Source organism: Ranitomeya imitator, chromosome 6, assembly GCF_032444005.1.
Source record: "Ranitomeya imitator isolate aRanImi1 chromosome 6, aRanImi1.pri, whole genome shotgun sequence".
Classification (NCBI taxonomy): domain Eukaryota; kingdom Metazoa; phylum Chordata; class Amphibia; order Anura; family Dendrobatidae; genus Ranitomeya; species Ranitomeya imitator.
In genome coordinates, this window is record NC_091287.1 from 459245851 (window position 1) to 459266986 (window position 21136).

Here is a 21136-nt window from a genome sequence, read left to right on the forward strand (position 1 = left end):
ATCTGTCAGCCATTTAATGGTGTCTATTTTATGGAGAAGTCACAAAGTGGTTGGAATGCCCATGATGTCTATTTCTAACGGATCACTGTGATTCCATGCCGTGTTATTTGTCACCCATAGGCTGCAATGTAAAAACACATTTATACTAATAGCATAGTATACTTTACTATTTTTTTTTTTTTTTTTGAACCAGGCAGACGAAATCTAAATGGTCACGCCTTACCTATGGCATAATGGCCCCATATGGACATCTTTAGTGTGTACATTGGTAACGTTCATCATGAACATGCTATGCATGAATACAAATATGCCTGGGGTGATTATGTCCTTAGGCAAATTATGCTATGATGGTGAAATGAGGTTACTGTGAAAAAACTCCACAGATCCATATAATTATGTAATGCGGGACTGTGTTGCACATTGCTAATATTGTCGTTTTCCCACTAGGAGGCAACTTGTGCTATATACAGTCATGGCTGAAAGTGTTTGCACCCTTTAAAGGGAACCTGTCAGCAGGATTGTGCACAGTAACCTACAGTGTCAGGTTGGCACAGTTATACTGATAACAATGATCCCTTGGTTGATAAAATCCGTCTTATGGTTGTTTTTAAGTCTTTTCAGTTTTGAGTTAATCATATGCTCGTGCTCTGGGGCGGCCTGTGGGGGTCTTCATGATTAGGTATTCATAATGCAGACTGCTGACAGGTCACTGATCCCTCACTGACCTGCCCCCTAGTTTACCTAATGAATCTATAATACAACGCTGGGAGCGTCACTCTGTCCGAAGCCTTTATAGACTGCGCAAGCGCCGACGCAGTCTGGGCCTCACAGAGTGACGCTCCCAGGAGATCGCGGTATGCGTAAACACTGAACGCACACCGCGATCTCCAACAGAGAAGCAGGGACCGCCAGGAGGGTAAGTATGAGCTATAGTCACCTGGCCCCGTTCCACCGCTGCGCGCCGCCATCTTCCTGGTCCTCGGCCTGTGACCTTCAGTTCAGAAGGCGCGATGACGCACTTAATGCGCGCCGGCGCCGCCCTCTGACTGACCAGTCACAGCCAGAGGACCGGGAAGATGGCGGCGCGCAGTGGTGGAACGGGGCCAGGTGAATATAGTAAGTGCTGGGGGGCCTGAGCTGGCGGCGATACCGGCACCTGACCCCCACAGCGCGCCGGTGTCCCTGCCTGCTCAGGCCCCCCAGCACTCGGCGCCCAGCGACCATAGGTGAGCATGGTTTTTTTTTTTTATATATATATATTGCAGCAGCATACGGGGCATATACAATGGAGCATCTTATGTTGCCATAAACCATAATGGAGCAGTGTACGGGGGCATATAGTATGGAGATTCTTATGGGGGCCATAAACCTTTATGGAACAGCGTACGGGGCATACACTATGGAGCATCTTATGGGGCCATCAACCTTTATGGAGCAGTGTACGGGGCATATACTAAGGAGCATTTTATGGGGGCCATAAACCTTTATGGAGCAGCGTATGGGGCATATGGATGAGAGCAGCAAATTAAAGAACGGTGGCGCAGGATGGGAGCAGCACATGACAGAACGGGGGCGCAGGATGGGAGCAGCGCATGACAGAATAGGGCAGCACATGACAGAACGGGGACGCAGGATGGGAGCAGCACATGTCAGAATGGGGACGCAGGATGGGAGCAGCACATGACAGGATGGGGACGCAGGATGGGAGCAGCACATGACAGAATGGGGACGCAGGATGGGAGCAGCACATGACAGAATGGGGGCGCAGGATGGGAGCAGCACATGTCAGAATGGGGGCGCAGGATGGGAGCAGCACATGTCAGAATGGGGTCGCAGGATGGGAGCAGCACATGACAGGATGGGGGCGCAGGATGGAGCAGCACATACCAGGATGGAGACCATATACCAATATAAATGCTCGCCACTCGGGCGTAGAACGGGTTCAATAGCTAGTATCTGTATATACTGAAAAACCCCTTCTGCAGGCAGGTGCCACTGCCGAGAGCTACTACTGCGCAGGAGGAGAATTTTTTTTCTCTAGCAAGATGGCGTCTGCGCAATAGTAGCTATTGGATCACCGCTATATACACCAATAGCTGCCACTGCGCAGGTGTGGCGGGCACCATTTAAAAATAGAATTTTTTTGTTACTTCTCAGGAAAAGCTCAACCACATGTAGTAACTACACATGAAGCGTGATTATGCTGCAGCACAGATGCCACAGCTGGTAGCCGGCTGCAGAAGGTTTTCTTTTCAGTATTATACAGATATTCATTATGTAAACTAGGGGGCAGGTCAGTGAGGGATCAGTGACCTGTCAGCAGTCTGCATTATGAATACCTAATCATGAAGACCCCCAGAGCACTGGCATATCATTAACTCAAAACTGAAAATACAGACCAAAAAAACAACCATAAAATACAGACGCTGTTTGCACAGTCCTGCTGGCAGGTTCCCTTTAAATTGTTCCAGAAAATGAAGTATTTCTCCCAATTGCAATTACTCATGTTTTGTTATACAAGTTTATTTCATTGTATGGATTGGAACAACACAAAAAAAGGCAAATTGGACATAATTTCACACACAGCACCCAAAATGGGCTGGGCCAAATTGTTGGCATCTTTACAAAAGTGTGGGAAAACAACTTTATGTCAAGAATGTGCTTCTCTTTCAAACTCACCTGTGGCAAGTAATAGGTGTATGTAATATGAAAATCACACGTAAAACCAGATAAAAAGGGGAGAAGTTGGCTAAATCATTGCATTGTGTGTCTGTGTGTGCCACACTAAGCATGGAGGACAAAAAGAAGAGATCTGTCAGGGGACTTAAGAACCAAAATTGTTGAACAATATCAACAATCTCAAGGTTACAAGTCCATTTCTGGAGATCTTGATGTTCCTTTGTCCATATTGTGCAACATAATCAAAAGGTTTACAACCCGTGACACTACAGCTAATCTCCCTGGACGGGGATGGCAGAGGAAACTTGGGAGTCCGAATGGTGGATCAGCAGCCTCAATCAAGTTTCAAAGAAATTCAAGCTGTCCTGTAGGTTCAGGGGTGTTAGCGAGAACTATCCATCAACATTTGAATGAAATAAAACACTATAGCAGGAGACTGAGGAGGACCTCACTGCTGACAGAGACAAAGCTAGACTGGAGTTTGCCAAAATGTACGTGAGTAAGCCAAAATCCTTCTGGGAAAGCGTCTTGTGGACATATGAGGCGAAGATAAAGCTTTTTGGTAAAGCACATCATTCTACTGTTTACTAAAAACCAGAATGAAGCTTGCAAAGAAAAGAACACAGTACCTACAGTGAAATATGGTGGAGGTTCAATGATGTTTTGGGTTATTTTCCTGCCTCTGGCACTGGGTGCCTTGACTGTGTGCAAGGTATCATAAAATCGGAAGATCACCAAAGGATTTTTGGTTGCAATGTAATGCCCAGTCAGAAAGTTGGGTTTACTTCCTAGGTCATGCATTGTCTTCCAGCAGGACAATGACCCCAAACATACTTCAAGAAGCAGCAAGAAATGGATGGAAACAAAGCACAGGAGAGTTCTGAAGTGGCCAGCAAAGAGTCTGGATCTAAATTCCATTGATCACCTGTGCAAAGATCTTAAAATTGCTGTTAGGAGAAGGCACCCTTCAAATATGAGAGACCTGGAGCAGTTTTTAAAAAAAATGTCCAAAATTCCAGTTGAGAGCTGTAAGAAGTTTGTTGATGGTTATAGGGAGCGACTTATTGCATTTATTTATTCCATAGGCTGTGCAACCAAATATTAAAAAAAAAGTATTTTACAGAAGCAGAAAGAACCTTCGCTCTCCAATACTTTAAAATAAAAAATCCTTTATTTCTCAAATCTTCTGGACATGCATGTGGTATGCAGCAGGGTGCTCTTCTTTCTGCTTCTGTAAAATACTTTTTCTGTACTTTTGAGCAATAGCACCACAACCTTTCCAGTTGTTGCATAATCTCTTGTGGAGACCAGACTGAACCAAAGGATCCATTTTGTCTCCCAGATGAAATCTGCTTCTGCACAGCAAACTTGACATTTCCTTTTATAGAAGTAATCACGCGTGCATTTCTCCTTGATATTGTAGCCTTTCACCCACATACCAGATATTGTAACTTTTCACTAGTATAGATTTGCTTTGTAAGTGATTATGAAATATGAGCGCTTGTGCGCATGTCTGTAAATGCCTAACTTCTTACTATATAAAGAAGGGGCAGCGCCCAGTGAGGCAGGCGTGCTCCGGGGCTACCCCTGTTTATGACCACACAACCTTTGTGCTGCGTGTCATTTACTTGGATTCCTCAATCCAGGAAGCCAGGGACGGAAGAGGACTCAACATTTCTTGGCGCCCGAAACAGGGACCCGAGGCGAGAGTGTCTACTCGAGATTCACCTACGGATACGGACAACGGAGATCTGGGATAATGGACGGCAAATGAACTGAAAAACCTGGCCAGGTAAGAGACATTATTAGTTCTCTTTTATCTGCCCTGTATTATCCGAAAGATCTCTACGAGCCGTGTCACGCTGGGTTAGTCTAGTAGTGAGTAGATACCTATAAAACTCGGGTTACCATATTGTATAGATTTATGAGTCCTGTCCCTGGCAGTGTGTGAACAAGTGTGAAGGTTGTGGCATGTTATGAAAGAAGGATAAAAGTACGTAGAACAATAAGCCGAAATTGTTAGGACAAGTCTTATTAGTGAAGTCAGCCTAACTGGGTCATGTGGTTGCGTCCTTTCGGGGAGACCTCCGCCCATGCTTGACTCTCTTTGAGAAACTTGTTCCTTCATTTTTGGATAAGAGTTTGATAGAATGAGCCCAGGACACGGGTCCATGAGCCTGGGACAAGTATGATAACAGAGACGGAGAGTTTGGTGATCTGTTTGGTGTTGCTGATCCTGTTTGCGTGCATTGTAGGAATCAAGTTTATTCTGCACATTAGAAAGAACGGAGCAAATCAGCCCATCAATATCTTAGCTCCCTAGGAGAGAAGGCAACGAGACATCACTCCAGAGAGGTGGTTGTCCAAACGTCACCTAGGGTAGATACAGCTATTATTGAAAAGAAAAATGGGAAATAAACAGACAAACTCCGTCTTAGGACAAGTAGAAGCAAAAGATATCATACAGGAAAGATGTGGAAAGACAGTCAGAAGGCAGATCAGAAGGGTAAGAGAAAAATTGGGAATTTCAGAAGCACTTATGTTTAGCACTGAATGGGAAAGACTGAGTAAAGAACGAGGTGGAATTATCAAAGACAATGGGTGGGAAGAAATCATACACTGTATGATAAAGGTCTAAAAAACAGCTAAAGAGGAGAATTGGAAGTATGATCCAGACACTTCCAAATGGAGTATGGGTACGGGAAAATGTTGTGCCACGACTCATTCAGTTCCTCCTCCTTACCTAGATTATATCCTGGGTTAAATGGGGTGGAAGGATGGGTGTGCAAAAATTGTGGCCAGCAGAATCCAGACTGGAGAACTGAATGTTCTGCCTGTGGGGCCCCCAGAGGTCATCAATTGTTAGCTCCTGTTAGGATAGTACCGAAACCCTTCAGAGAAACTGGTGTAGATGGAGCAATGGCAACTAGATATCACCAATCCCGACAATACTTCCCTTGGTCCCCCGCTGAAGGAATGTCTCTTCTACATAATGCACCAGATCCTACCCAGTACCCAGTTAGATTCGCACAGTATATACAGCAAATTATGCAGACTCATGCAGGAGTCTGGGCAGATGGAGAGGAATTATGTAGAATAAAAATGACTCCTGGTCTCTTCCAGGAACTGCTAACACATCTACAGGGACACAGGCCACAGGTGGGACAGGAGCTACAAGAGGGACAAGGTGCCTTACAAACGATAGAATCAGGAACACAATTTGTAGACCATTTAATAGTTTTCATGAGGCAGAAACAGAGGCAGAGAGGAACAACGGGAGTGGTGGCTCAGAGACCTGGACAATCGGTAGATGAATATTATCTAGGGGTAGAGAATAATTTTAGAGATGAAGGAATAGATCTAACCGCTCCAGGAATGATGAGGTTAATTACAAAAACCTTTATAGATGGATTGTCTCCAAAAGTAAAGGAAAAACTTAAGGCTGCAACTCCTGATTGGAGAACCTTGGAAGACCCACACTTGGCCAGGCAAAAAGCCGTAGGGATAGAGTTGGATTTAAGAGAAAATCATAAGCCTGTCAGAATAGCGCAAGCAAACACAACAGGTGGAAGGGCAAGACATAATTTTCCCTGTCATTACTGCAAGAAACCAGGACATTTCCAGAGAGAATGTAGAAAGAAGCAGGCAGACATAAAATCAGGAAAATTTGTACCAAAGAATAAGCCCTCAGACATCCAACAGACATCCATAGTGGATGGTCCCATACCAGATTCAGATTGACTCAATGTGTTACAAACTTCCCTACCAGCTAGAAGACCTATAATACAGGTGAATGTAGGGGGGAGAGAGATTCCATTTTTGATAGATACAGGTGCAACTTCCTCAATTTTGAATCAAGATTTTCTTCCAAACCCGGAAGATATTTCACAACAAACAACTTTTGCTGAGGGTTATGATGGGGTAATTCGAACACTACCATACACTGTGCCCCTAGAGGTCTCCTTAGGACCTAAATGTTTTGCATCCAGATTTTTGTATGCCAGAGGTGCCCCAACATGTTTGTTGGGAACTGATGTCTTGAAGAAATTAGAAGCTAACATCAATTTTAGGGAAGATGGCACAGTCATGCTGACTATCCCTGATGATGCAGAAACATTAGAACAATATGTCAGAATTCAGGCTTTTGAGGATTATACTGAAGAAAAAAGAGTACACCACAGATCTAGACCTCTCAACGGTCCCAGAAACACTGTGGGCACAGGGTGACACTGATGTGGGATTATTGCATATCTCTCCTGTAAAACTATCTGTGCAACCAGGAACTGTTCTCCCACAGCTCAGACAATACCCTGTGAGTGCCCAGCAGGAACTAGCTATTACAAAACAGATAGAGGGATATAGAGAGAAAGGGGTTTTGGTAGAGATACAATCACCTGCTAACACTCCTCTGTATCCAGTCAAGAAGAGAACTCTTGATAAGGGTTCTATGCCCAAATATCGTATGGTACATGATCTAAGAGAAATAAACAAAGTTCTAGATCCAATCACCCCAGTTGTACCCAATCCTCATACGTTACTATCACAGATACCAGCCAGTTCTCAAGTGTTTACTGTAATAGATCTTTCAAATGCATTTTTTCTCGGTTCCTTTACACCAAGACAGTTGGCATTTGTTTGCATTTACATTTAAGGGCAAACAGTTGGCGTGGACACGCCTTCCACAGGGAATGATACACTCCCCTACTCTTTATTCAAATGCCCTACAAACAGTCCTTCAGAGGTTTGAACCCGAACCACAGGTAGTAATTTTGCAGTATGTGGATGACCTACTACTTTGCTGCCCAGATCTAGAAACTGCAGAAAGGTCCACTGTGAGTTTACTATGTTTTCTAGAAAAAGAAGGGTGTAAAGTGAATAGACAAAAGCTACAAGTTTGTCAGACCAAAGTGGTCTTTCTAGGTCATTGCATTTCTCAAGGTAAAAAGCATCTTACACCTCAAAGAACTGAAGCAATAAGACAGATGAATGAGCCTAGAAATCATAAACAGCTACGAGCATTTTTAGGAATAGTGTCTCATTGTAGACAATGGATTATACATGCCAGTCAACTAATGCAAGCACTGTATGACTGTGTAAAAAGTGAACCTTACATGTTGACAAAAGAAGGTCAGATTTCGTTCCAACAATTAAAAGATGCCCTTGTTTCAGCTCCAGCGTTAGGGCTACCAGACTACACCAAACCATTTCAGCTTATGGCTGCAGAAGTTGATTCCCATGCTACAGGAGTTCTTACCCAGAAGCATGCAGGGAAACAAAGACCAATTGCATATCTTTCAGCAAGGTTAGATCCCGTAGCTAGAGCAGCGCCAACCTGTGTACGTGTAGTTGTTGCTGTCTCACTATTGTTGGACAAAGCATCAGAAATTGTCCTAGAGCATCCACTCACAGTTCAAACTACACATGATGTTTATGGGATATTAAACCAGGTCCAACCAAAACACATCTCCATGGCCAGACATTTGCGGCTGCAGTGTTCTTTGCTGCTCCCCTCTACTATCATATTTGCTAGGCTTCAGACTCTCAATTTAGCTACACTGCTACCTCTCGAGTCTAAAGGGGGGAATAAGGACACTGATCCACACGCAAATTTTTTCCCTACAGATACACATGATTGTACAGAGCTCATTTTACAAGAAACGGTAGGCTTACCCAATGTATCCGAAACACCACTTCAAAATCCAGATTTAGAGCTGTTTATAGATGGTAGTAGGTTTGCAGATGACACAGGTAACTTCCATACAGGGTATGCAGTTGTGTCAGGATCTGAAACTCTCAAAGCAGAACCGCTTCCACCGAAACAATCTGCACAAGAAGCAGAACTAACAGCATTGATTGAAGCTCTAAAAATAGCTGAGAATCAGACAGCTAATATATACACTGATTCTAGGTATGCACATGGTATTGTGTTTGATTTTGGAGTAATCTGGAGAGCTAGAGGTTACATGACAGCGTCAGGACAACCTGTAAAACATGCTTCTCTGATCAAACAGATCTTAGAGGCTGCACAAGAAACAAAAGAAGTAGCAGTAATCAAGGTAGCTGCACATGTGAGACTCGACACTAGGGAATCTAGGGGAAATGATAGGGCTGATAAAGCAGCCAAAGCAGCAGCAGTCAAACCCTTACAACAGGTCCATACTGTAAATCCCACGGAAAATACTGAAGATAGACTGAGACAAGCACAGGAAGATGCAGGAGAAGAGGAGAGGGACAGGTGGAAAAAGGAAGGGGCAGAAGAACAAGCGGGAATTTGGAAGAAAGATGGACTAATATGTCTACCTAGAGCCTGGTACCCGATTGTAGTTGGTGGATTGCACCACCCTACGCATGTGTCTGCAAATGCAATGACACTACTGGCAAAGCAAGTCTGGTTGGCTCCAGGTTTTGGCAACTACGCAAGAGACTATTGTGCTGCATGCGCTATATGCCTGACACATAATCCCGGACAGACAGCAAAGACCCCTATGAAGCACCACGTCCGACCTCTCTACCCGTTTCAACGGTTACAGATAGACTTTATCCAGCTGCCAAAGAGTAATGGGTATGAGTATGTGTTGGTGTGTGTGGACATGTTCTCGGGGTGGCCAGAGGCCTATCCAGTTCGGAAGGCTTCAGCTAAAAACACTGCTGTAAAGCTAGATGCCGAACTGGTGCCCCGTTATGGTCTCCCTGAAGTGATCGAGTCAGATAGGGGTACTCATTTCACTGGAGAAATATTTCAAAATGTACTGAAAATGTTGGGTGTTGAAAGTCAGTTACACACTCCGTATCATCCTCAAAGTTCTGGTAAGGTGGAACGCATGAATGGAACTTTAAAATTAAAAATACAGAAAGCCATGGCTGAAACAGGAAAGCCTTGGACAGAATGCCTTCCACTGGCCCATTACTCAATACGCAATACCCCAAGGGGTAAGACTAAACTGTCTCCATATGAAATTTTGTTTGGCAGGACTGCCAATTTAGGATGTTATTTTCCACAGCAACTTGTGTTAAATATTGAGTCATTGACTTCTTATGTGCAAAATCTTCAGAAACAATTAACTAAGGTGCATGCACAAGTTTTTGCTTCCCTTCCAGATCCTGACAACACTGAAGGAAGTCACAAGTTGGAACCAGGTGATCAAGTCTATATAAAAAGACACACCAGAAAGGCTCTTGAACCAAGATTTGACGGACCCTTCCAAGTCCTGTTGACAACACCTACATCAGTCAAGCTTGAAGGAAAGGCATCATGGATACATGCAAGCCATTGCAAAAAAGCAGTATAAAACTCATGATATTGATGTTAATAATGTTAACCACAACGAAGGCATGGGAAAGACTAAATTCTTTAGCCCCTTTGAACAATAGATTCGTACAACATCATAGAAAATTAGTGCACGACTTGTTAAACAATACACAAACCCTGACAGATTGTTGGATCTGTACCCATTCGCCGGTATCAGCCACAAGTATACCTTTTCTAGCAGTTCCCGTATCAGCAGAAGAAATATTCGCTTGGCCTGATTGTTCAGACAACCTGGCCAACAACCAACCTGGTAATGCTAGGCTATGGAATACTACAATCGCCATACCAATTGTGGGATGGGTAGAATTTCCTTGGTGGCAGGGTAATCTCTCAGGGAGTAGTACACATCTACAATATTTGGCCTATAAGGGTGGAGCCTGGGTCCCTAGGAATAAGACTGGATTAACTAATTTAGGACAGGTCCCCACAGAAAATCTACAGCTCAGTTTCAGTACAACCGCCCCTCCCTCTGATGCTTTCAAACCTGTAGTATTGGAAAGATACATACATAATAGAAAATGGGAACATTCTGAGTTGTTCCCCCAAGGTGATGATAACAGTTGTACAAGTAAGCCGGGGAACCTGGTTTGTAATGAATCTGATGAGTATGTCAACGGAATGCATGTGTGTGGGAATCCCGCAGCCGGGTACTGTAGCCCCTTGGGACAAAAACCCTCTTGGTGTATGCTTCAAAATGTATCTAGTTTTGTGGATTTGGCTCACAGATTGGTATTGCAGCACTCAGCTCTATGGGATCTGCCTGAGGGTACATTTTGGATATGCGGAGAAGGAGCATATAAATGGCTTCCCGTAGGTATAAAGGGTACTTGTACATTAGGACGCCTAACCCCAGCTACTTTCATAATTTCAAATAAACAAGTGAATATGCAAGCCGTGCCCAAGCACACACTGTATAAAAGAGCTGCAGATAACTCACCACGTCCCTCGGGGAGGCCGCATATAGTACAAATGGGAATTCCCAACAAAATTGCTAGTACCATTTTTATTTATCCTATGTTAACACAAATGTGGGATAAATTAGTTAGAGCCACGGATTATCTAGATGATCAGATCTGGGCTATATTAGATATACTAAACACTAGTGTAGCTGTACAGAATCAGCTTATAATAGTCGTCAACCAACATACCCTGGTATTGGATTACCTAACTGCCTCACAAGGGGGTATGTGTCAAATCATTGGACCCACCTGCTGTCATTATATAGACCCGAATAGTACTATGAGTATGACATTCAAATTAAAGGACGTACAACGACTCAGAGATCAGTATGACAAAGACAATGACCAGAATAAGGATAGCTGGTGGTCAGATACCTTTTCTTTTCTTAACCCAGCCAACTGGTTCAGAGGGATCGGTGGGTGGGTTGCCGGGATTATGCAGAGCATAATACATATAGTTATGATTATTGTAATCATATATGTGTTATTCAAGATTGTACTCAAGGGTATCTCAGTATGCACAAATAAATTTTGTGTAATAGATGCAAGAGTATAAAGTTTATTATTGCCGTACTAATTTTCTTTTATATTTTAGTATACTGCCGCATAAAGAAGAAAATGCACAAGCTTCATGCAAAAATTTATGACAAATTATAAAAGAATATGTCAAAGGGGGGAATTGTGGAGACCAGACTGAACCAAAGGATCCATTTTGTCTCCCAGATGAAATCTGCTTCTGCACAGCAAACTTGACATTTCCTTTTATAGAAGTAATCACGCGCGCATTTCTCCTTGATATTGTAGCCTTTCACCCACATACCAGATATTGTAACTTTTCACTAGTATAGATTTGCTTTGTAAGTGATTATGAAATATGAGCGCTTGTGCGCATGTCTGTAAATGCCTAACTTCTTACTATATAAAGAAGGGGCAGCGCCCAGTGAGGCAGGCGTGCTCCGGGGCTACCCCTGTTTATGACCACACAACCTTTGTGCTGCGTGTCATTTACTTGGATTCCTCAATCCAGGAAGCCAGGGACGGAAGAGGACTCAACACTCTAAACCCTTAAGTTTCAACAAGTGTTGTTGTAGTTGATTGGTGCTATAGTTCTTTTTTGTATTATATTCAACCATATATAAAATTAAGGGTGCCAACAATTGTGTCCATCCATTTTTGGGGTCTTGTGTTTTGCCTTTTTTTCTCTTTTTTTTTTGTTGCTCCAATACATACAAAGAAATACCGATTTGGTTATACACGTGTAATTGCAATAATCTTCTGGGAGAAATACTTCATTTTCTGGGACAATTTCAAGGATTCCAACACTTTCGGCCATGACGCTGCAGATTATGGCTTTGGAAAGAGATCCTTTTTGTCATACAAGTACATTTTTGATATTTCAAAGGAAATGGTCATATCAAATATTTTAAGACATCCCCCATATGTGTTCTGCTGTTTGGTTTCTATGACAAGGATATAATAAATGGTAACAGTGATATACTTTAGATTTGTGATCCACCTTCATATTCTACGCTGCCTGTTGCTGAACATGACCAAGGATACACTCGCACATCAATTTATTATTTTTTCACCCTTGTCTTTTTGGTTTTAATGGTCATGTTCACATGTTGAGTTTTTGGCGAGTTTTTTACCTCAGTATTTGTAAGCCAAAACCAGGAGTGGGTGATAAATGCAGAAGTGGTGCATATGTTTCTATTATACTTTTCCTCTGATTGTTCCACTCCTGGTTATGGTTTACAGATACTGATGTAAAATACTGATCAATACTGAACGTGGCCTGGCCTATGTTATATTCTCATGGAAGCAAGAAAAATAATACACAATTTTTATTAAATCAAATCTGAGAAGGAAAGAAGTATCAGTAATCTGAGATCGAGAGCCAGACGTGCAGGTCATACAGGTGGCTTGTCGAAACTAATGATGATGAATGTGGTCACGTAAAAATCCAGAGTGGTTGGTGTATGTCACAATCTGGTAAGGCCCATATATCATGTGGATAGACTTTATTACTCACTGTCTGGACACATTGCTTATCCTACACAATGAAAGAAGTAAAACTGTAAAATGCACCTTAAAACCGAAAATCAAAGACTAAACCATCACCAGAATTGTGTATTGTCAGAGGTGTAGTCTCTACAAAAGGAACTGAAAATGTAGAAAAGAGGAACTTGAACATTAGTCACATTTTCGTGTTTAGGTCAAATATTATATTGAACGACACTTTTGTATGGTCTTATTACTCTGGAGATGTTTAACTTTCTGCTGCTCCTTCTTGGATTTGGGACTGTAAAGAGCAGCACAAAATATTTCCTTTGTCATACCCCAAAGATGGAAGCTTATTACGAGATGTGTGGTGAGTAACAATGTCCTGGGTACGCTCTTTATGATTGTGTAATACTAAGCTTCTCCCAGCCCCTAGAATCTGAGTAGACAGCTCAACAATGACTTCTCTTCTCCCATCATTGACCTTTGGAAAGGAACATGTTAGATATGCTACCTTATTTTTTAAAGAGGATCTTTTGCTTGCTCAAAAAATGCATTCAATAATTTGTAAAAATTCCCCAAGATCACTTGAATTAACCATTTTTTTCCATTTTGTGCTGCGTCGTTCCTTTGCAAAGATATTTACAGTTGTTGCTTTTGGAGCACTGTATGTGAAATCTCTGAAAGTAGTGCAGCTGTGCGTTACTTTGCTTCTCTGGGTACATGTGAGTTTATCCCTCCCTGAAACTTCCGCTCACACCTCAGCAAAGTCTGAGACTGCTAGATCAGCTGCACAGCCGAGTGGCAGAGAAAACTGAAGATGTGCCCAGATGGTCTGCAACCAATCATTTTACATTGGGCATTACAAAAATAGCCAATGTGAATATCTCTGTAAGGCTGGAGTCATAATAAGGCCGAGAGCTTTGAGATGAAACATCTGCAAATATTTTCTCATGCCGATTCAGCATGAGGGAACAATCGTAGCTCGCTCGCACCCATACACGTCTATTGGTGTAAGTGAAACTATCACCCGAGTGCAGTTCGATCAAAGCCGATGCTGGCAGCAGAGGAGATGGAGAAATTACTTTCTCTGTCTCCTCCGCAGCTGTGCGAGAGGATCTGAGCACTGACACTCGGCTTACGCTCACAGCAGAGCAGGAGCCAAGGGTCGCATTGGATGATATACGCTAGTGTGACTCCTGCCCAATGGAGCAGCACCAGTGGTGCTTGGGATTTTTACAATGTATTTAGCTCATTTTTTGAGCAAGTGACAGGTCCTCGTCAAGCCTCTTCCTTCAGCTCCGTTTACATCTGCATGCGTCCTACGTACCCTATCTTTAACATTGAGTGCGCAGGCCATGTGGATGTATGCAGATGCCTCCGCATGTGTCATTTTGACGCTGCGCCGACCGCAACAAAATACAACATGTTCAGCGCAGCGTCAAAACGACGCATGCAGAGGCATCTGCATACATCCGCATGGCCTGCGTACCCAATGTTAAAGATAAGAGATCACAGCACAGTTATAGATGGTGACTTGCAGCTGATGTTCTTTGTGATGGAGTCGTTCACTTTTCCCGTCTTTTCCATCTGGCCCAGACCGACATGACAACTCCTTCAGCCACGACTCGTCTGCAGAGATTACAACAAGACAAATATAATAATGGCGTGCACTCAGTCAGAATTTGCGAGGTGCTGGTGTAATGGATCAGAAGATCCTGAATACTAATAAATATGTATACACCGCACACTCTAATGACAACGTGTGATTAACGCTTAAATATTTATTAGTCACAAAATAAATTTGGATAGGGGAGCGAAACAGAAATATAATGCTGGAAGCGATATGTATAAAAAGCAAACGTTTCGGCTCAACCAGAGCCTTATTCATTGAATCGCTTATCCACAAGAAGAAGTGGAGTGAAGTGGAAAGGGTAGATATCCCTCAGTGCCAAGATTACAGCTGCGGAGTAGTGGATATCAGCGGCGCTCCCGCGCCTTGCTATGGACAGCAGCGTTGAGATTACAACAAGGACACATCTGACGCTCACATTTCCAGCATTGTCCTCATCTATTCCCAACCTGCACAAACTGCTCATCCTGCTGATACGCCAGTACTGAGCTGCTGCCGTATATGTCCCTATTACTGCTCCTGCTGTGTGGTACAAAAGCAATGCTCCTCATACTGCTTCACATAGCAATGCCACCACTGTGCCCTTAAATAGTAAAATGTCTCCTTTGTGCCCTCACAGTAGCCCCAAACTCTTTACAAGCCCCCACAGTAGATCCCACACTGTATATAGGCCCCTACACTGTATGATGGCCCGACAGCAGCCTACAAACTATATAACTGCCCTTACATTATCCCCCACACTGTATAATGACCCCCGCAGTAGCTCCCACACTGTATAATGACCCCCGCAGTAGTTCTCATGCTGTATAATGGACCCCACAATAGCTCCCACTCCTTAGATTCTGGTCACTGTCTGTCCCTTTCTATGGGCTGTTACTTGCTCCGCCCTGATATATATGACAAAGAGCTAAATAGAAGAAAATAGAAACAGCTAGTAGGTGCATATAGAGGCCACCATATGGGTACAGCTCCCTGAATGTATCCAGGTAACCCTAAGGGAATACTCTTGTGTGGACAAGAACCCAAAGGGAACCAGAAGAAAGAGAGGGAGGTAGAATATTACCAATCTAAAGAAAAAAGTGCGCCCCTTGGCTTGTCTGTTCTTCTCTTTTTCCCCTACTCCCCCTTTGGGGGTCTTGTTGTCTAGACAGAGTATATGTTCAGTGGCCCGCACCCATATGTGACTTTCTATATGCACTTACTTGCTGCTTCTATTTTCTTTTGCCTGGCTATCATATATATTCAGCCTCAACTTTTTTTTTAGTAAAAGGTTTTAGAATGGGGTCTTCTTGTTTACCACCTTGGATTTACTGATATGAGATCACACAAACACTGGTCTGATAGGACCCTGACCCCGGCTACAGGATAGAAAATATATATAAAATCTATCCTGTATCCGGGGTCGGGGTCCTATCCAGTGTCAGTTGATATGCACCCTGTTCAAAAAAAATATATGGAACACTTAAACAACAGAATATAACTCCAAGTAAATCAAACTTCTGTGAAATCAAACTGTCCACTTAGGAAGCAACACTGCTTGACAATCAATTTCACATGCTGTTGTGCAAATGCAATAGACAACAGATGGAAATTATTGGCAATTATTAAGACACTCAATAAAGGATATATGGGTATACCGTGGCGTTTGGTGGAGCAGCTTAGTATACATTTTTTGCAAAAAAGTATCAACCAAATACCCTGTTTTTACATCTTTTTACTAGCACTTGCGGATTACTGTGATTTTTTTGAAACTGAGTGTTTTTAGTTCTACAATGCTCTTTTGTGTCTTCATGTTTCTTGGTGGTGTGTGAGCATGTTCCTACAGACTTGTTCACTGTGCAAGTAGTCCATGTGTTCCTGTTTCCATAATTGTTCTCTTGTGTCTACAAGACTGGGGAGTTACCCACCACTCCTCTTGGGCTATCTGCACAAAAGCTGTTCCACTCAGCATGTCCACATGGACTTTTCCTCTCTGAACCCTGTTCACACAGGTAATATACAGATGATCAGGTTTTTAAATACATCAGATAGGGATTGCATGCATCAGTTAGGACTGCTCTGATATGGGTTGTTATGACCTGGTTGTTAGGAGCACCCGGCACGACCTGATAGTTAAACTCACACAGGACAAGCTCTGGGATGTGGGAGCTCTGCTGACCGCAACCCCTAATCCTATCACAACAACTAGAAATAGCCGTGGAGCGTTCCTGACACTCCCTAGACGCCTCTTCACAGCCTAAGAGCTAGCTAGCCCTAGAGATAGAAAATAAAGCCTACCTTGCCTCAGAGAAATTCCCCAAAGGAAAAGGCAGCCCCCCACATATATTGACTGTGAGTAAAGATGAAAGTCACAAACACAGAAATGAAACAGGTTTCAGCAAAGGGAGGCCAGACTTACTAAACAGACAGAGGATAGGAAAGATATCTTTGAGGTCAGCACAAAAAACTACAAAAGACCACGCAGAGTGTGCAAAAAGACCTCCGCACCGACTAACGGTGCGGAGATGCCACTCTGCATCCCAGAGCTTCCAGCTAGCAAGACAAAATCATGATAACCAGCTGGACAAGGAAACAATGAACAAATAATAACTATCAGGAACTTAGCTTCTGCTGGAGAAGACAGGTCACCAGAAAGATCCAAGAGCGAACTGAACCAATGCAGGAACATTGACAGCTGGCATGGAGTAACGATATGAGTGGAGTTAAATAGAGCAGCCAACCAAAGGATAAACCACGTCACCTGTGTAAGGAACCTCAGAAGCAGCAGCTTCACTCACAGCCACCAGAGGGAGTCCATGGACAGAACTCGCCGAAGTACCATTCACGACCACAGGAGGGAGTTCGACAACAGAATTCACAACAATGGGTTTACCGTGACGTTTGGTGGAGCAGCTTAGTATACATTTTTTGCAAAAAATGTATCAACCAAATACCCTGTTTTTACATCTTTTTACTAGCACTTGCGGATTACTGTGATTTTTTGAAACTGAGTGTTTTTGGTTCTACTATGCTCTTTTGTGTCTTCAATAAAGGAGTGGTTTTGCAGGCGGGGACCACAGACCACATCTCCGTACCAATGCTTTCTGGCTGATGTTTTGGTCACTTTTGAATGTTGGTTGTGCTTTCACACTCGAGGTAGCATGAGACGGACTCTACAACTCACAGAATTGATTCAGGTAGTGCAGCTCATCCAGGATGGCACATCAATGCGAGCTGCTGTGTCTGTCAGCGTAGTGTCCAGAGGCTGGAGGCGCTACAAGGAGACAGGCCAGTACACCAGGAGAGTATATATATATATATATATATATATATATATACATATATATATACACTACTATTACAATAATGCACATCCACTATATGAGCTATTCATGAGACAGAAGAGCACCTTCAGCAACCTGCTAATACTTCTGAGGTGTAAGAAGGAAAAAATATAGGAAATCGTTTGTGCCAACTGCTATGGGAATGTACAACAATAACATTAGGGTTAAACCACCAAGGTGAATGTCTACTTATTTCTCTACATTTCAGTTCACTTGTTGTGTATGTCCTATTCTAATGTATAATGTTCTTCTGTCAACTCCACTGTCATGTCAACTATGTAATTCCTTTATGATTTTTATGATTTAAGTTGTGCTGCTGTGATACCATAATTTCCCACGGGATCAATAAAGTGTATCGTATCGTATCGTACTCACAAAAATAAAAGGAACACTAAAATCCCACATCCTAGATATCACTGAATGAAATATTCCAGTTGTAAATCTTTATTCATTACATAGCGGAATGTGTTGAGAACAATAAAACCTAAAATTATCAACTTAAGTCACAAACAATATCTCACGGAGGTCTGGAGTTGGAATGATGCTCAAAATCAAAGTGGAAAATGAAGTTACAGGCTGATCCAACTTCAGTGGAAATGCTTCAAGACAAAGAAATGATGCTCAGTAGTGTGTGTGGCCTCCACGTGCCACGTGTATGATCTCCCTACAATGCCTGGGCATGTTCCTGATGAGGCGGCGAATGGTCTCCTGAGGGATCTCCTCCCAGACCTGGACAAAAGCGTCCGCCAACTCCTGGACAGTCTGTGGGGCAACGGGACATTGGTGGATGGTGCGAGACATGATATCCCAGATGTGTTCAATTGGATTCAGGTCTGGGAAACGGGCGCGCTAGTTCATAGCTTCAATGCCTTTATCTTGCAGGAACTGCTGACACACTCCAGCCACATGAAGTCTGTCATTGTCCTGCATTAGGGGGAACCCATGGCCAACCGCACCAGCATATGGTCTCACAAGGGGTCTGAGGATCTCATCTCGGTACCTAATGGCAGTCTACCTCTGGCAAGCACATGGAGGGCTGTGCGGCCCTCCAAAGAAATACCACCCCACACAATTACTGACCCACTGCCAAACCGGTCATGCTGAAGGATGTTGCAGGCAGCAGATCTCTCTCCACCGCATCTCTAGACTCTGTCACGTCTGTCACATGTGCTCAGTGTGAACCTGCTTTCATCTGTGAAGAGCACAGGCAGTGCTTCTCCTGTTCCTCCTTGCACAAAGGCTGAAGTTTCAGTCAGCTGCTGGGTTGTTTCCCTCTTACGGCCCCCTCCACGTCTCCTGGTGTACTGGCCTGTCTCCTGGTAGCGCTTCCAGACCGCTATGTCATCATCTCGTGAGACCGCAATGCATGGACCGGAGCGTCGCGAGGAGCAGCGGGAAAGGCGACGGAAGGTGAGAATATAATGATTTTTTATTTTTTTTATTATTTTTAACATTATATCTTTTTACTATTGATGCTGCATAGGCAGCATCAATAGTAAAAAGTTGGTCACAGAGGGTTAATAGCAGCGTTAACGGACTGCATTACACCGCGGCATAACATGGTTTAACGCAGCCATTAACCCTGTGTGAGCGCTGACTGGAGGGGGCACTGACAGTCAGAAGGGGCGAATTCGCGGCCGGACTGTGCCCGTTGCTGATTGGTCGCGGCCAGGATTTCCGTAACAGACATACAAACAGACGGAAGTGACCCTTAGACGATTATATAGTAGATTGCTTTGTACATCCTTTGTCTCATATTGTAACATCTGTATATACCTTATATAAACACTGCCTGATCTTTTTATGGAGTAAAACTTATAAAGTACTAGTTTCGTTCTCCTGCTCTAAAACATACCCTATGTCTTCTGAAGTTAATTATGCTACTGATTTGGGTTGGCTTCGGACCCTTTTAATCGGAGCTGGTGGCAGCATACTTGTTCTGTGCATTTGGGAGTCATTGTAGCGACGGCGGCGTTGATAATTATTGTTCCTGCCTGCAGCGTGCCCAATAGCCAGTACATAGCAGGCAGCCTTGCTGGTGACTAATTACCCTAGGTGCAGTACCTAGTCTGACCTGATGGTAAGGGGGCACCAAAGAGCTGCTATTTCTCAAGCGGAACTGGAAAGCGGGATATACATAAATCTCTGCAGTTCGTGATATTGTAGCCGCAGTGGGATAACTAAAATAAGCCCCTGCAGTAAATTGATAGGTCAATAGTCTTTGTGTTTTCATTACATTGTAGCAGTGGAGGGATAACTAAGATATGCCCCCTGCACATGTGATAGCCGGGTGCTGGCCAAAGGTCACCCCCGATCCGTGACATAGTGGCATCAGCACGGTATGAATCGTGACACCGCATCTGTGCAAAAGTTCAAGCAGCTGCCATAAATCTACTCTGCCTCAGATAGAGGGTGCAGATACAGCACAAGAATCCAGCGAGTCTTATCAGGAGAGGAGCAGTGTCATGACATCTCCTCCCTGCACAGTGCAGAGACCTCCGGCCTGTACCGGTAGAACTGCCCTGCTTCTCTCTGGACTGAAGATGCAGCACGGAGCGTCCTGACTGTTCTGCAGGAGACACAACCACACAGCGTGGAATGTGGGCATGTCTGCAGCATACTGGAGGCAGCCGTCACATCACAGGTACAGTGTCGGCATCTGGGGAGGGGGGATATGCTCCTCTGTCTCTCTTTAGCCACTGCCCATGGTAGTGCAGGGAGATCACCCTTTGCCCCCCTGGTAACTACGCTACTGGGTCAGGGCTCTGGCTGGGTCAGTCAAAAATGGTCACAGAGTTGTTCTGAAGCCACTCCTTTGTTATTTTAGCTGTGTGCTTAGGGACATTGTATTGTTGGAAGGTGAACTTTCAGCCAAGTCTGAGGTCTAGAGCACTCTGGAAGAGGTTTTCATCCAGGATATCTCTGTACGTGGCCGCTTTCATGTTTCCTTCAATGACAACCAGCCGTCCTGTCCCTACATTTGAAAAACACCCCATAGCAGTGCACCTGGAAGGAGAGGGACTCGGAGTGCTGGTACTTGGCTCTGGACGGACTAGCTGGAAATCCTGGAGGTATGAGAGGGGGAATGTGCAGTGTGTGCCCTGAGAGACGGGGACCCGTGCTCCCTCATTAACTACATAAACACTGGCCGGCTCCCAGCGTCTGCATTAGTCTGCATTATTGTCTGTGCTCCTCCCCTCTGCTCCCTCAGCCTGCACCGAGGATAAACCTG

General features: G+C 43.8%; 1 protein-coding gene across 1 annotated transcript in view; it reads left to right on the forward strand.

Moving 5' to 3' along the window:
- Nucleotides 1–13172: 13172 nt before the first annotated feature.
- Nucleotides 13173–21136, forward strand: part of LY96 (lymphocyte antigen 96) — a 51178-nt gene continuing 43214 nt past the window's right edge. Inside the window, exon 1 of the mRNA XM_069731493.1 lies at nt 13173–13318. Coding sequence (XP_069587594.1) covers nt 13213–13318 — 106 coding nt within the window. The 5' untranslated portion in view covers nt 13173–13212. The remainder of the gene's footprint in view (nt 13319–21136) is intronic.